Here is an 18,408-nt window from a genome sequence, read left to right on the forward strand (position 1 = left end):
TCAACGAGCGATGCTCAGCCACATCCTGAGAAGCAAGGCCTCAGTATGAGTAGCAGCTGTTCGGGAGGACAGATATCTTCGCAACAAGAGCCACCCAACTCCTTTCCCTTCCCCACCTTTTAGTGCTGAGTGTGACACCACATGGTATGGAATATCCCTTTGGCTGATTTGCATCAGCTGCCCTGGCTGTGTCCCCTCCCCACGTCTTGCCCACTCCCAGCCTGCTGGCTCTGAGGGGTTTGGAGGCTCCCTTGGTACTGTGCCAGCACTGCTCAGCGGTAGACAAAACATTGGTGTGATACCAAGGCTGTTCTAGCTACAAGTGTAGAGCACACCACTGTATTGCCTGATGCAGGGAAAGTTAACTCCATCCCAGCCAAACACAGTACAGGTTTTTAAATCTCCTATAAGCTTTCACCCGTTTATATTCTTATTTTGGAGCCACCAGAGATTAAAGCAGAATAACATACAGACTGTTCTTACCAACCTGCAGTTAATAAATAATAATATGGAACTGGTTCCCTGACCTGGTATCTTGACCAGACATTATCAAATAAACTACAGAACTGATAAAGCTAAAGCAGTAAGCTGATGCTCTTTTCCCAAGAGGAACACAGCCAATGACCCCTACTGGGAAACAGATGCTCTTTTATGAAACACCACACTGCAGTTCAAAGGGCTGATCTCTGGGTATTTTCATTCTCTGTCTCAGCACGCATCTTCTCATCTCTCCTTATCTTTCTGTTCTACTGAACAAGCATTCCTACATGTACCACATATTATATATCAAGCTTCCTGTACAGAAATTTCTTGCATATTTACAGTACTTCAGATTAACTCACTACTGTCATACAACCTCCACTAGAAAAGTCAGACAGTCTGTCATATTTTTTTTGAGATGTAAGAATCACAGTGGGGCCAAAAGCCATAAATATTTCCAGTTGTGTTATGCAGTAAGTAAACTGAGGTAAGCGGTCTCTGATAAATCCTGTTCTAAGATACATATACCACAAAAGTGCAGTGTTGAAAATACTTTTTGATTGCAGAGTTCAATACTCAGAAGGTTTGCAAATGGCAAAATGAAATGTACACTAGTACCCTTAATTCAATCATTTTTGTATGTATTACGTCTTTGCTTATCTGATCATGCACTTTATTATTCCTGCTTTTCACAGTCCCAATGGTCCTAGCTAAATAATACATGTTAATATTATGCCAATATTTACTTGGGTGTTCATCTGTCTTGTATCCTAATTGTTCAGTGTCATATATTGTATTTATTGCACATAATTCTGTTCTAAAGGCATTCTGTTCCTCCAACATTTCTTGGTAACTCATACCCTGACGTGTCTTCAGTACTGCCCTGAATAGTGAGGTAGTAGTAATTTTTCCCATTGTAAATGAGGAACAAAGAGAGTTTAAACTGAAGGGTGCTGATTTAAAATTTGAGATTGCAGCATACTTTATGCGGTGTTGTGTATATGTTTAGAGTAATTTCTCAGTAGCTTCAGTTGCAGCTGCAAGCAAGGATTCTTTGGGTTCAGCAACCAGGTGCTTAGAAGTATTTTGTCAATAACTATTTTGAGGACCTGGGCTTAAGCAATTCAGATAGGATCACATGAAAACTTTGGTTCAGAGGAAGGTATATACATTCAGTTTTAAGTGCAGCATTGTGTCTTCCTGCAGGCCCTAACATCATGGCTTTAAGGACCTTGCTGTCTTTTTTTGTCAGAACAGGATGGCTATAACAAGTACTTACTGGTGAGGATGACAAAAAATGGCAGATGACAGCTCGTGCTCCATCTCTTCGAGGAAATCTGAAACTTCTCACTGCACTTGTTTACCCAAGCATATTTCACCTAATTTTCTTCTGCATTATTATCACACTCTGGCAGGACTTCTCTAGATAGAATCATTTTTCTCAGACTTTGTCAAGCAAGAGATGAGTTCTCTTACCTGGGGCCTGGAGCTTCTATTCTAGTCCTGGTTTTATTTGTCCACCTATATCTTCTGAATTATATAGCTTTGAGCCTTAGAAAGCAGTGTCAAACACAAGTCTTAAACCTGGTAATACTTCTAAAATCATGAATTATAGTTTAATGGAAAGCAAGATATTCTAAATTAGTTTAGGTACCTCTCTGAAATGTTTGCAAAATTCAGCTCCAATTTCTTTACATGCTTTATGTCTCTTCTGTGAACAATGCATGTTCCCAACATAGACTATTTTATTGCTTTTTCAAACAAAACCTGTCTTAGCTCTTGGATATCAGAGGAAATAGTTGACATATTTTTGTGTATGGAGGCTGCTGGATGTGATGATCCTATTTCTCAACTAATAGTGAGATTCTCAAGATCCTACACTGAGAAAACGCAGAATTACCTCACAGTTTTAAGTGTGTTGGTGTATTCAGTCACAAATATTTTGGGCTGAAAGTTTGCATTGATACCTCATAAAGGAATTAATTGCATTTGAATGTGTAAAAATAACAGATAAAAGAGTTTTGCTTATTCATATATATTCATAATAAGAATATATATCTTTAATTGTAAGGACCTGTAAAATATTACTATAATCACTGGATCATTATAGTTTGTCACTGTAGAAGTATATGTTACTGAAGTTTAATGCCTGTACACGTTTACCTAGAAACCATTAACTTCTTAGGATCATTTACAAATATAATTGTCTTGTTTGGCTATGTAATTTCTTTGGATCATCTACAGATATAATTGGCTTGTTTGGCTGTGTAATTACATATATTAGAAAATGTTCTAAGAAATTCTGAACTGCAGATTGCAATAATGCTGCTACCTGGTTATGCAGTATTGGAACAGGGTACTTATTTTTCTATACAACATACAACATATCAACAAATCAAAGGCAAGAGGGGACAAAAATTTTGAAGGTTAAAATGAACTTAGGGTGTTTTCCAGAGTTCAAAATATGCTGTAAAATAATTAAAGGTACCTTGTCAAAGAAGTGTGATGTTTGAAAATGGTGGCCATTTATACTGAGATTGTACTAAATAATTCACTACTCATGTGTTGTAGTTTAGCCCTAGCAGGCAACTAAGTGCCACTCAGCCAATCTCTCACTCTTACCAGGTGGGATGAAGGACAGGATCAGAAAGGTAAAAGTGCAATAATTCATGGGTTGACACAGAGACATCTTACTAGGTAAAGCAAAAACCATGTGCACAAGCAAAACAAAACAAAGAATTCCTTCACTACTTCCCATGGGCCGGCAGGTGTTCAGACACTTCCAGGAAAGCAAGGCTCAGGGTAACAGTTTCTTGGGAGGACAAAGATCCCTCCAAATGTCCCCACTTCCTCCTTCTTTACCCCAACTGTTACTGCTGAGCATGATGCCATGTGGTATGGGACATCCCTTCGGACAGTTTGGGCCAGCTGTCCTGGCTGTGTCCCCTCCCAGCTCCTGGTGCACCCCCAGCCTCCTCACTGGCAGGGCAGTATGAGGAGCTGAAACGCCCTGGGCTTTGTGTAAGCACTGTTCTGCAAAAATTAAAACATTGGTATGTTATCACCACTGTTTTCATCAAAAAATCCAAAACACAGCATGGTGTGAACCTCTACAAAGAAAATTAACTCTGTCCTAGCTGCAACCACGACATCATCTGGTTGTACGAATATTTTATTCTTATGGTTCAGAATCAGGTGAACCTGGTATACTGTTTGTAGCTTGGTGAAACACTAATGTACAACCATGGAGAGGTAATTCCTACTGTCAGGTAGGATACACCCTTGTATGAAGTGGTCTCAAAGTCATATCTTATCTTTTTCTAAATATGTTTATACATGAATGATTTCTCAGATTAAGATGCAAAACACCTTAGTGCTTGTAACTTACATGTTGTTTATTCTTACCACAAGTCTTTTTGGAAGCCTTAAGAAAAATAAACAGTCCCATTGCTGCTCTGAGTGTTATAATCATAGCTGAGGGCAGAAGGATACCAACACCAGGATACCTGAGTGGTAGCTACCTGAAGAAATTCTGTAATTCTGTGAATATTTAGATAAGACAGGGAGGAACTGAACACAATGGGAAAATTATGGTTACGTGCTATGGACAGAATATACTACACTATTGTGATGTAAATTTGGAATCTATTTCTTCCATTGTTGGTACATCAGAATGATAATAAATCACACATAACTGTGTATTATGTACCATACCAGAAGTTCATAGGATAACTGGTGTCTTTCCAGTATGCATATTGTAATAGAAACATACGTTTCCTTAGAATAACACCTAAAAGTATGTGATAGTATGTGATTATATTACAGATTACAGAAAGAACCCACAGTTTAGTGAAAAGATTTTTATTTGGCTTTGTTTAAATTACTTGCCATTTAGAATTTTGCAGGAAAAAGGAAGTATTGCTTAACCATCTCAGCATTCTATTTGAAGACTGACAGATAGGTCAGACAGAAGGATCAGATATGAGAAAAGAGAAGCACACGTGTGGAGTAACAAACACTTACTGTCCAGAGAATCACCCGTTCCTGTGTGGACACTGTAAAGAGGCCAAAATGAACAGAAAAAAAAAGCAGATATAGAAGGAGGAATAAAACACATTTTCCTCCACAGACTTTCTGTTCTTGATATTAATATTTACAATGAGCCAATCTCTTGAGTTCTGCAGTTCCAAGTATAGGTCAAGAATGAAGTACATCAAGCTCATAGCTGTATTTGCAGCAACACATTTCCTTTTTACTTTCTACGTGAGTCTTTCCTATTCACCTTTTCATGTTCTCTTTTTCGTTTATTTTATGTGTGATCTAGTGCTTTTATTCTTAATTGCCAAATAAGTCTGATACTAATGCTACCTTCTTTTTGAGATGTGTTCTCTTTGATTTCCTTCAAAGATCTTTCCAATTCATCTGCAATAAAATCTAACTAGCTTTGAGTGACCTCTCATATGTATGCATTATGCAAGTTTCTCTGAGACACAGGTGGTGATAAAGAGAAGGCACACAGGACAGCATGACAGAATCAAATACAGAGGTCACCACAGAAGTAGTAAGGAGCACAACAGGTGAGGGACATAAAGCACAGTAATCACAGGTGGTGCATGTACCCTTACTGGAAGGATCATTTTCTATCTTATTTAACCTTATTCAAGTTGGAGCTTCAGCCTTATTCAATTCAATTAATTTAATTTCATGCTAAAGGTGAATGCCCACTTCTTAAAAAAAAAAAAAAAAAAAAAAAAAAAAAAAAAAAAAAGATATGTTGAATTAGAGGCTAGGAGACAAAGAATACATTGAGTTTTGTATTAAAATAGCAACAGTAAAAAGAGTCTCTGTCTAGTCAACTGGCACAAACAGCTACTGTGTGTCGACACCTCTGAAAACATTGTATGCATGATCAAACTCCCACTGAAATTAATGAAAGTCTTCCCACTGAGTAAATAGAAAGTAAAATTTAGGGTTCATATCTCTTTTTAAGAACTGGTAATATAATACAAAGGATATCTTTGCCCACAGTAGAGGGGAGAGAAGATTAAAGAGCTTTTGTTTCCCTACAGTGTGTACCATGTAGTACGAATGTTAAGCCTGAGTCATATACATTATTCAAGCAAAGCCTTTATTATTAGCTGACTCTTTAACTGTTTTCAAGTGATTGAGCAGATGCTCTGAAATTCAAGGAAAGCTTCATGAATTGCTCACAATACAATGGAATTACTGGTAAAGAACTCTTTTCAATTGAAAGGAAATCTGTGCCGTTCATTCTGCTAAATCTACAAGAGCCTTCCTTTGTGCTAACAAAAAGAACATTAGTCTCAGTAAGTCTGTTCTTGAGTTGGGAAAAAAGAATCTTTACTGGTTTTTTCATCTGGGGGCAGTATTGTTTCCATTGAAACACCTTTAACATCCCTGATCAAAGCATCTATAGACAGGGTTGTTCTTGACAGCATGTCACCAAAGTTCAGGTCAGAGTTCCAACACAACACTTCAAAATAATAGCAGAATTAACTAATTTCAGTTGCAGTAATAACACCTGGTAATAAATTAGACAGTTTATATGGAGAAACCCCCTTTTACAGAGAAGTGGTGAATTATTTGTAGCAGTATTTTTTGTTATGGGCTCCTTGTACTGGGAAAAGTAATGAATAGTGGAGCTTACACAAATGAACAACTCAGATTGCACAGTTGCAATCATAACAGCATAATCTGCAGTTAACAACTAAAATTAATCTGAAAGTTACACTGTTGTGGTTTAGCCCAGTGGGCATCTAAACACCACATAGCCGTTCACTCACACCCCTACAGTGTGATGATGCAGGAGAGAATAGATGAAAGGTAAAACTCATGGGCTGAGATGAAAGAAGTTTAATAAGACAGAAAAGGAAGAGATGATAATAATAATAATAATAATAATACATACATACATACATATATACATACATACATACATACATACAAAATATGATGCACAATGCAATTGCTCACCACCTGCTGACTGATGCATAATGTAATAGAAACATTACAGCCAATCCCTGAGCATTGCCCCCACCCACACCCAGCTGATTGTTCAGCATGACACTATGTGGTATGGGACATCCCTCTGGCCATCCTGGGCTGTGATCCCTCCCAGCTCCTTGTGCACCCCCACCGTCCTCACTGGAAGGGCAGGACAAGGAGCTGAAATGTCCTGGGCTCTGTGCAAGCACAGCTCTACAACACCTAAAACATCGGAGTGTTATCAACACTGTTTTCATCAAAAATTCAGAACATGGCACCATACCATCTGCCATGAAGAAAATTATCTCAGCTGAAACCAGGACATACATCTACAAAGTTATGTACAGTAAAATGTATAATCTGACAGGTAGACTTAGGCTGCTGTTCCACAAGCAGTTGAGTCAGCATAATTAATATGGAATGGTCTGTAATCGTAGTCTCTAATGGCCAAAAAAAAAAAAAAATACTTAAGTACCACTACTATGTTCTTGTTCTTGTTCCTGTTCTTTGTCAGACTTTAAAAGAAGTTACTCAGGTTTGTCCAGATGAGAAAATTTTCCAAGTTGCAAACATTGTTAGATGAAAAAACATTTACTATTCAACTTCTCAGTACCACTGTTTTGAACTTTGATTTTTTTTTCTAGCTTAAGAACATTTCATTTGTTTCTTTCTGAAATTGATTACATAATTTTGTGAGATAAATTAGAGAGGAAAAACTTTAATTTCTCAATAATGTCTTTGGAATGAACTCCAATTTGAAATTTGTTATTTAAATGGTGCTTGCAATTATAATTTTTCCAATCCTATAGTTGGTACCAGGTCTGTACTTAATGCTACAGGGGATGGGTACCAAGCTGGCTGTCCATGAGAGGTTTGCAAAGATACCAACAAATTCCCACAATACTTAACTCTCTTGCATGCTCTTGCATAGTCCACATCCTATATTCCATTCTGTCTCTGACAAACGCCCTGGCAGATGAACCCCCCACTCAGTTCCAACACTACATTTTATTTTCATATAGTAAGCATGAATTACGCAAGAATAAGCATGGAAATTCAGAATATATTGCATATTGGACTGTGAATGGCAGCAGCTATGTATAGTTATTAACATCATCAAGAATGAAACTGCAAATTTTTGTCTTTTGCTTTCCCTTAGTACTGCAGTAATACTAAGAGACACGGATTACAGTGTTCTTTAATGTGAGAATTTTTGAAGTTGCTTTTAGAATGTATGCTCTAGTTGTCTATTTATTTATTTCTGGTTTGTCCTCTGGTCCATATTTTATGTTACAGCTGCTGGAATTTAACCTAAAATCTTTGTGATACTTAATAAGTAAAATTTGAAGCACCACACATGCCAGCATAATATTTATTTTTGTGCAGTTTGGCAGGAGTAACATACAGCAGCAACACGATTAACAGATTGGTGTGGCCTGCTCTGTCTCTGAATGTTTCTTGCTCAGAATCTGGATTCACAAGATCAAAACCAAAATATCAATGACATAATCTGAGTGTACATTTTAATTTGTTAATAACAGGATTACATATTTTTTAAAATATTTTAAAGGAAAAGAGCCTTGTGCCCCACCCAAGATCATGGATACTAAAGTGGAAGAGAGCTCTGAAGTACCTATTTTGGAAGACACATCATCATCACCAACAGATATTCAACATTTATGGCAGGTTTCCACAGATATTGAAAACACTGAAAGGTACGTGTAGCATTTTATTCTTAAGTAAAACAAATTTCTGTCTAGAATTTATTTGGTCTTTCCCAATTAGGCAGCCATTGTTGCTACCATAAAAGATGTTAATAAATTAAATAGCTGTTAATATTTTTGTTATATGTAACATATCTGAGAGCAAATCCAAAAAGAAAGGCAGACAGAAGTGACATTTTTAATTTGGCTGATTACCAAAGGGTAATTGTCTAAAACAAAGGGTGGGAAACTACAGTGCTCGTGGGCCAGGATCTCTAAAAGGGGAGCTTCCTTCTCATCTTAAGTGGCTTTTGATTTTGTATCCAAAATCTGCTGGCCTTCAGTTCTTTATTCATAAAAAGCACAGAATGTAGTCCACATAGCTGTTTCGGCTCATAGTAATGAATGCGGAAGCCTTAGGAGGGGAAGAAAAAACCATCCACAAGTGGACTTCTGTTACCCTCTTAGCTGCAGTTGGAAGACAAAATTGAGACCCTTTAGTACGGAGTAATCCTGATCACCAACATTTCTTTGTAAAAATATCTTTTTGATTTTATATTATAAGCAGCTGCTGAGATTGTAATGGTTACCCTGTTTACTTTTATGAAAAATTTGTTCTATTGAGTAACTTGGTAAATATAACTGAGCAATAAGAAAGACAGTCATGCTGCTTCATTTCTAAAAACCATTTTATATGTAGATGAATGAGGCAAGACCACATTACTTTTAAATTCTGAAAGCCTTAAGACATTGTGAGCCTGCACACAAAATTGCTGGTCTGCTATCTATCTGTAAAACAGGAACCTTTTTACAACCTCAGGCCTCCCTCAAAATGTATCTTTATGTAATTTGCTTTGTGAGATCGTATTTTGTTAGTATATTTTCCATCTACTGCTAATGTCACGCCGAAGTCCTCCTAAGAAGAATGAGACAGCTCAGTTTCCAAAATTTTCACTTAATGGCTGGCCATGGAGCTTTAGTAACATAGATTGGCTAAATGTATGATAATTGCCTTTTAAACAACAAAACACATTCATGGCACAAGCTATAAAAAGCTGATACGGTTAACATTAGTGTTTGTGCTAATTGTAAGGCGTATTGTGCATTTTGCCACATGGGATCACATTGTGCCCACCAATTCATTTAATATTGAATACTCAAGAACCAGAATGGATCATAAATTTGGACTGAAAGCTACAAGTTAAAATCAGGCTGGCTTAGAAGTGCACCCATATTAAATCTTCTGCCCTTTATTTTGGTATGCACCTTCTGATACATGCATTTGAACTATATGCTTGCCCAATACATTTCTGTATCATTTAGCTTGGTTTATTGCCTCATTATTTCAGCATACAAAGCTATGCTGTGAGCAATTCACCATTTAGAGTCTTCAGCTGCCATTCTATTGTATCTCTTCCAACTTTTGTTTCTACAGAGATATGAGAGAAATGAAAAACCTTTTAAGCAAACTCAGGGAGACTATGCCTTTACCACTGAAAAATCAAGGTAGGTTTAACATTTTCTTCATGTAAGGAAAATTAAAATAATTAAATGTTTTGCCTTCCATTAGATCTGAAAAAAATCTAGTTGTTTTTTTTTTCCTTTTTTTTTCTTTTTTTATAGAAGTTACAGAAAGAAAAATCCCTTCCCTACTGATTCAGTGGAGCCAGAATTTAATATGTGAACTTTGTCCACTCGAGTTTTACTTGAGAACGTTACCCTTCAAAGTACATTATTCTGAAAGTTTGTAGATATGTTATCTATAGATAAAATAATAGACTTTTCCTGGTGAGATGAAGGTAACTAATTCCCTGTGTCAGGAGGCTTTCTTTTTCAAATGTAATGAAGGCGTAAATTGCACAGGCTATCATGGGGATCATGCTGAGTGATAGGCTTTACCTCTGCAAGGTTTGTAGCTTCTGTATCATGACTCAGCGATGAGAAGACACTGACCCTAAGCAGAAGAGATACTTGCCTGGAGACTGCTGATAGCTTGCTTTTCCCAGTAGTCAGGTATGAGGCATCCTATAGCACACTGGGAGTAGGATTTCCATCTTACACATGTATTTAGCAAACGTGCCTCCGTTTTGTGGCGTAACAGTCAAATATTCAGCACCTATAGGGACTGTCTTCATGTGAAGAATAATAAAAAGATAATTATTTCCTTTTTTGTTTGTTTGTTTCTTTTTGATAATGTGTATTTCTTAAATGCTGTGTAGTCTAGCAGCTGATGAAGTACACCCGGGGTGTCCTAGAGCTTAACTCAAGTAACCAAGCAGTCTAACATTCAAAATAATATGTAAAAACATGAAGATAGAATGGATGATTTCATCATACAAGTAAGAGGGATGGCTTGATAGAAAACAATTTGGAAGAGAAAGGGAATTGCTTAGCACAAGAAGGACATGGACCCATTAGAAAGTCCAGAGGAGTGCTACAAAGATGATCAGAGAGGTGGAGTACATCTCCTGTGAAGACAGGCTGAGAGAGCTTGGGTTTTTCAGCCTGGAGAACAAAAGGCTCCGGGGAGACCTTACAGCAGCCTTCCAAGTACCTAAAGTGGGCCTACAGGAAAGCTGGGGAGGGACTCTTCGTCAGAATCACAGAATTGCAGGGGTTGGAAGGGACCTCAAGATATCATCAGGTCCAAACCCCCTGCCAAAGCAGGTTCCCTAGAGCAGGTAAAAGGGAGTGCTGTGATAGGACAAGGGGCTTTAAATTAGAAATGTGTTTAGATTTAGTTTTAGATTAGGTATAGAGAAGAAATTCTTTACTATGAGGGTGGTGAGGCTGTGGAAGCTGTGGGTGCATCATCCCTGGAAGTTTTTTTGGCCAGGCTGGATGGGTCTTTGAGCAGACTGGTCTAGTGTGAGGTGTCCCTGCCCATGGCAGGGGGATTGGAACTGAATGATCTTTAAGGTTCCTTCCAACCTAAGCCATTCTGTGATTATGATGCATGATATTGATGTGCTATTATAAAGACTGGGAAATTCTCATAAAGTCTGTGCCTAGCCTAGGAGAAGGGAGCATGGTAGAAATAAGGAAAGAAAATACACATTTTAGGGTATAAAGCATATAGGAAATTGAATTCAGAACAAAGACAAAGGCATACTGAATTCTCTGCAGTCTTGTGTCTATACTAGCCTTCACGACTAGCACAAAAATCACTGATCACCTATGCATCAGGTTGGGAAACACACATTAGAGTTTGAAAGTTCTGAGACATGCCTCAGGATCCAGGAATCATTTTTTTGATTGTTTGGGTTTTTCTTTCTTTGTTTGTTTTGTTTTGTTTTGTTTTCTGCTCCCACACAGCACAAATATGATCGTAGCTTACAGCTGACCTCTGAGAACTGATGCCTCAGAAATGGCCAGTTATATTCATTATTAATACAGAATCTATTTTTTTAATATTCTAAGACCTTTAATTGATAAAATTACATTAAAGTATATATAAATAGAGCAAATGAATAGCACTATAGGTAATCTATGTGGTCTGGACTGTAATTTTTGCTTTTATGTGAATTACAAGCATGGTTTATAAGATGACTGAACGCTATTGAATGCATTGATCTTTACAAGACCTGATCTTGCTTTCATTTAATTGAATGTTTTGCTTTTGACTTCAACAGTCAAAAGGCTTAAGGTTGCAAGCCCATTAAAGCTTTACATAATGTTACTGACTGCTTGCAGACCTGTTTTTTGTATGGAATCATCTTAAGTGAAAGCAGGAATGTTACTATGCTAAGTTGATGTGATTTGTAAGCTTAGGAGACATCATATTAAATGATGTCTTACTTATGTTCTTAAGCATTTGTATTACAGTGGTGTCTAGAGCCTACAACCAAAACTAGGTCCCTGATGTGGTAAGACTAGGAACATTCTTATATTCATTCCTGAGCAGAATATGCTTATTAGCCATAGTTCTGGTATGAAATTAAAAGTAAATTCTAAAGGTTTTTCAAGATACTTCATTGACAGTGCATGCGTTCAGGTAAGTATAAGCATTTTGAATTAAAGGAGGCATCGTTTCCTTAAGGTTGTGTCATTGAACTGATATTAATCTTGCCAAAACTTCTGTTGCATTATCAAGGAAATCCTAATAGCATTTTATGTAAAAAGTTCAGGTTATTATTTTCTCTATGCCTAGAACAACAGGATCGAGTCCTTGGTCTTGTAGGTGCTCTTAAGACACATAAAAAATATAAACTCATTTGTGAAAGTGCATGTTTATATTAAATTGTGTGTTGTTTTTTTTTTTTCACTACAGATGATAGCAGCCTCCTAAACTTGACTCCTTACCCATTAGTAAGAAGACGGAAGCGAAGATTCTTTGGACTGTGTTGTCTTGTCTCAAGTTAGATTAAATACAGAAATGTCAAGAAAATCATAACTTCAATTAAACCACTGTCATTTCATCACTGAAAATAAGAACATTACTTCTCTTGATTATAAAATATATTTTCTATGCTGGCCTATTCCTTTTTCTCTGTTGTTCCATCCCCCTTTTCAAAATAAGGGTTTTAATAGTTTAAAGTTATGGTGGTGAAGAACCAGTTGTGGAATAGATCTAGCATAACTAAGAATGTTTTTAGAACTTTTTAAAGTCTGTTTTGCATGCTTACTTTCAACCATTGAGAGAAAAAATAATAATAATAATAATAACAATAATTTTAAAAAAACGTGAATTATGGTTGATAGGTCATTTTTAAGTTTTTTATTGTTTGAACTACAGCAAAAAGTTTGTGCATAGTACAGTATTCTCATTAGTATCATATTGAAATACTTGATCATATTCTAACAGTCTTTAAGCATAGAAAACTATTTAACAGCAAAAGTATTAAACTTCTAAAATATTTAAACAATATTGTAACAGAATTTGCACAAAATCTCCAGTCGCTTTTTGTGCTCTCATTCATAATTAGTCTTCCACTATATCTCAATTTAAAAGCTTCATAGAAAAATATCTTAATTTATGATACACAAACCATATATAAAAGTATTTAGAACTTGTAAATACAGAGAAATCATAATATCTATGTACTGTACAATGCATAGAAGTAACAGATTTCCTTTTAAGCCAATATTATCTCTATATCTCTACAGGCTTTTGGGAAAATAAATAAATAAATGATTTATTAAATGAAGATGTAGTAAAATAAACAATGTAAAACACAACACAAACCCATTTTGTTTCCAATAGAATTTAAAGCATGGTGTCTGCATATCACTAAGTATTAACTCTTATAGGGCATGCCAGAATTATCTCAGACTGTAAGATAATAAACGTTTTACATTGTTAATAAAGTTTTTTTATTTAAATTATCCTGTGTCTAGTTATATTGCCAGAATATGTGTTCTTGCTAATTTTATTGTCAAGAAACTATAAAAAGCTTTGATTTTTTTTTTCATTTCAAGATGTGTGTTTACAAACAGACAAAATATTATAAGGAATAAATGCTAAAATGACAGCAAGTAGCAGTAATAGATATTAATACACCAGACTTGTACTGATATTTCAGGATGGTAGGCAAGATACCAGAAATAAACTTGTCACACTAATTTGTGACTATTATACAGAACAGGTCACCTTGCCCATGTAACATATGAGGAAGGTGACTTTCTTCCACTCCATCGTGACACAGCATATTAACAGGAACCAAATTCCTTCTTACTGCATAAGGGTTTAGGGGTGGATAAGGAGGAATTGTTTCCTTGCCACAGGAAACACCTATACAGTTATATACTTCACGTTTTGATTGTGGGATATTTTTGGTTGGTTGGTTGTTGTTGTTGTTGTTATTGTTTGTTGGTTGGTTGGTTGGTTTGGTTTGGTTTGTTTTTTTTGGCAAGACAGTCCCAAAAACAGTTCATTACAGAAAGCGATTGACTGAATTGTATCTGGCAGCTATTAAGTTTGTTCTGACTCATTTTTCTACCATTTTTTTTCTCATGAAAATGCTGAAAAACTTTTTCAGCTCTCTGCTGAAAAAGTAAGAAAACATGCACATTGTTAGAAGCATGAGTGTACTGCATGACTCAAAAAATGAGAACTAATTTAATCCAGAGAGAGGAAGACAGGATTTTTTTCTTTCTGAACAGTGGTCGCATCAGAGGCACACCATTCCAGTTTCAGGAAGTTATGCAACAGAGCTTCCAGCATTTCCCTGAAAGGTTATTTCTCCTTTCACTCAGACACAGCAGACAGTCTTTTGTTGTTCTTGTTGTTGTTTTTTTCCCAGGTTGTAGTCATCTGCTCACCTTTCGCTCTTCTAGACAGAAAAAAATATTTTTGAATAATCGCCCCCAAATAAATTCTTTAAATGCAAAGAGGACAAATGCATGGAAAAATAATAATAATAATAATGATAATAGAAATTGCGTGTTTCCATAAGTAAAATGAATTCCATCTGAGGAATGCATGAGTACATACTTCAAGAACACATAGCTGCAAGCACAATTTTATTATTTATATAGTACCGAAAAAGGTAACTCCAATGCATTTTATGATTTGAGGTCACATTCTTCAGAGCATACCACATTTAACATGGGAATACCCCTATGTGGTCACAAAACAGTGTGTGCACATGTGCACATACAGCATGTGCATGTATTAAAGAAGCATGGAGTCAAAATCCACAAATCTACGACAATTTCCCTGCAGGAATGTCTTAATCAGATACTATATTTCTGTAATAGTAACAGAATGTCCAAGAGATGGCAGCATTGACATGTTTCCATTAAAAGTCTTCCAACTGATAGATGTGCTCTGTACCTCCATTCCCAGAGACAGGATGGGTTTTGCAAGTAAGAGAACTGGGGGAAAAAAAAAAAAAAAAAAAAAAAAAAAAAAAGCTCTTGACATTTAATGGCTATTAAAAAATACTACTTTGGGTGATGACCTGTAACCACAGTTAACCAATTGATTTTGATTCATTGTAAGTTAAAAAAACAGACAGACATTATTTCATTAATCCTGTAGACATTAATGCCAAAAAAAAAACAAAGAAGACGGCAATATTGTATATGCAGCAAGAGAGAAAGAGAGAAAGCAGATGGCCTTTATGCAAGTTTCACACAAGCATATAGTGTTAATTCTTTAAAATCTTGTTATATTGGTACATACACAGAAATTGCGCTATCAGGTCAGTGTGGTGTCTTTTTTTAATAACTACTTTCAAATAAAGGCAGATTAAGCAGTAGGCATGTCTAGTGCAGTACCTGCCCAGCTCTTGTCACATGGAATTTAACATGCTATGTTACATGACAGTTCATATCTCTGTATTTTTATTGAATTTATTGCAATGGAATATGTATTAATGAGACAAATGTATACATGTTAGTTAATTATGCAAAGCTCTTGACATCAGTCTTATCACAGTGAGCTGCACAACTTCAGCTCATCCTTTGATGGAAGAAGATTAATGTACGTTGTCTTTAAAGGTTCTAAGTCTTTTTTGTTCTCACTGTTTTGAAGTAAACAGTAATATGCACATTCTTGTATCTTTTGTTATTCTGTAAACTTTACTTGTTCCTCTTCAAAAGAACTAAAGACTGAACTAAAGACAACTAGAATTTCAATCTTTGTTCATTTTGAAACCTCTCCATAGTTCTCATCAATTTTGCAGCTGCTCTTCAGTCCCTGGTATTTATGATAAAGTCTACTGATCCTAATGGGCACATGCTTTCATTTCCAAGCCTAAAGAATGTTGGTGATTGGGAGCTAATGGATTGTTTTCCAGTTATTCTTTAATAGATGGTGGGCATGATACAAGGCCTAGTAAGTATCCAAACTGAAGAGGTGCTAAGGGATAAATTGGCTTCTTCAGGAATACAGAGGATTTTCTTTCACTAAAAATTGAAAGGAAAAAAGGTACCACAACTCTTCTGCATGGTAAGAAACAATAAGCATAATTCCTGCACCCACCAAATCTTTCTTATCAAGGCTTTGTACAAAAAGCTCCATATTTTCAGATCAAAACCAAATTCTTTATAACAACCCATCATTTGTATTACCTTTCTTCTTTTCACAGATATTTCATATTGTACAAAACACCTGTCTAAATACTCAGTTATCTATGTACAGCATAAAGCCTTCAGAGCAAAAGCAAAATACAGGCATAGAGAAATAGACAGTAAATACATATTGAAGATTGCAGTAAAATGTTGTTTCTTTGACTAGTTAAGTCTTATTACCTTCTGATCCCTCAACAGGCCTACTTGGGATGAGACACAATACAAAGACATTTATTTTTCACCATAAGATAAATATATAACTATAAATTAAATGAAATACAAGAGTTTGAAACCTAGAATTCATCTAGTCTTCTTCTGATAAGGCTAGGACTGCTGTAAGAGATATTAATTACGTAGCCCAAAACTTACTTTATCTGAAGCAGATTTAGAGACTGCAGATATAAAGACAGAAAGTCAGTGGAATTAATACAGTAAACGAAAGGAAAACAAAGGTATCTCAGAACAGTATTAGAGACTACAACAACAAGCTTAACAAAACTGTTTTTGAGCACTGACATCATATTTACTTAGCCCCTGAGGTTAACCTGTTAATATGCTGTCAAGGAAAATTCAACTTGCAGTGAGGAACTAGCTTCTTCACATGTGAATGAACAAGCATCATAAATGTAAAAGAAGCAAGGCTTTGAATTTAGTGGGTATATAGTGGTGAAGTGGGTAGTTGGGGTGGGGGTGGGGTGGAGTGAGAAAGAGAGAGAAAGTTGTGAGACTTTGACAAGATCCAATAAATTTAATAAAACTTTAAAGAATACTTGTACCTTCCCATTGTGTCAGAAATAAAGAGCAGTCAGCAAGGGATAAATAACTTCAATGATTTAGAAGTGCCTGGTGACCTTGCACTTGCAATATGTTGAAAATATTGACCAAAAAATATATACACAGCATATTTTTCATGCAACCTGTGAGGTGACTGCACAAGTAGAACTCTACTAGCTTCTATGTTGGTATTTTATAAATGCATGTACTGTTGAGTCTAAATCTATTTACATATAATACATAAGAGGGACTTATGTTCCAGAAACATTGTTGAATTATTCATATTTAATGCATAAAATATGTAGATGACTTTGAAACATTACACAGATTTGTCAAAAGTATACTGGCATTATAAAACCCTGAATTGATTCTAAGCTATTGATATGTTTTACATTATAACTAGAACCACAATCTGCCAGCATCCTGGTATGGTAACAAGTATTGCTATTGGTAATTCATAAAAAAGGAGTTGCTAATACATAAGTGTGTATATGTGAGCTCCTGGGATACAAAGAGTAGGGAATACCTGGTACAGACTGGGGAATGGAAAGGAGAAGAGGCAGCTGGGGAATGCTGGCCCAATTCTGTTAACAGCCTGGGGTTACTCTCTCATTCTCCAGTTCTTAACAATAGAAAATTGCTATCCACAAACCGCAAACTCAGGTGCTTGACCAGTTACCATTTTCAAAATTAAAGTATTGGTCTTTGGTACCTAGATTTGCCTAAGGTCTGCTAAATTTTATTTTGGATCTGATCTAGACATGAGAGAATGAAGCAAATGTCTTATGCTCTGATCTGGGACTCTTTATCTACTTCTAAATGAGATACTGTTTGCAAAGCAGCTGCCAGAATGTGATTTTCTTTCTAAATAGTGCTCATCTCAGCCATATGATCATTAATAATCTATATCCTAGCTAAGATTGATGAAGTTATTTTAAACAACTACTGCAAAGTGTTTTCCTACCCATACAGAGCTCAAAAAAAATGGGAAATATAACAGCTACAGACTTAGATCTTTGTCAAGTCCCAAGCAAGACTCTAGTATTAGCCTTCCTTGTCATGAAAGACAGTCCAGGAGCACACTGAATTTTACAACATAAAAAGAAATATTTTGAAGAGACGTCTAACAGTGACCAACTGATTTTTCCGATTATTTCTATATACTGGCAATTAATCAGTGACAGGAAGGTTGAGGAAATAAAGAGTTTTCTGCCTGTACTGTTGAGATCTTACTTATTCAAAGTTGGAATATTTTACAGATAATCATAAACTCATTACAAGAAAAAAGTATAAGAAATTTGGGTAACCATTTAGTTTTTTTCTAGTTGAAAATACAAAAAAATAAAATAAAATAAAATAAAATAAAGTAAAATAAAATAAAGTAAAATAAAATAAAATAAAATAAAATAAAATAAAATAAAATAAAATA

At 35.7% G+C, this 18,408-nt stretch overlaps 1 protein-coding gene across 2 annotated transcripts in view; it reads left to right on the plus strand.

Moving 5' to 3' along the window:
* RGS7BP (regulator of G protein signaling 7 binding protein) overlaps positions 1-13,514 on the plus strand; it is a 43,441-nt gene extending 29,927 nt beyond the window's left edge. The window contains exons 4-6 of one of the 2 annotated variants that reach the window (XM_035309110.1): positions 8,057-8,201; positions 9,625-9,695; positions 12,460-13,514. In XM_035309110.1, the coding sequence (XP_035165001.1) occupies positions 8,057-8,201; positions 9,625-9,695; positions 12,460-12,551 (308 nt within the window). In that variant the 3' untranslated portion in view covers positions 12,552-13,514. Of the gene's footprint in view, positions 1-8,056; positions 8,202-9,624; positions 9,700-12,459 lie in introns of those variants that run through there. The other variant, XM_035309111.1, reaches the window with a different exon arrangement.
* Positions 13,515-18,408: the final 4,894 nt, after the last annotated feature.

Source organism: Oxyura jamaicensis, chromosome Z (assembly GCF_011077185.1).
Source record: "Oxyura jamaicensis isolate SHBP4307 breed ruddy duck chromosome Z, BPBGC_Ojam_1.0, whole genome shotgun sequence".
Classification (NCBI taxonomy): domain Eukaryota; kingdom Metazoa; phylum Chordata; class Aves; order Anseriformes; family Anatidae; genus Oxyura; species Oxyura jamaicensis.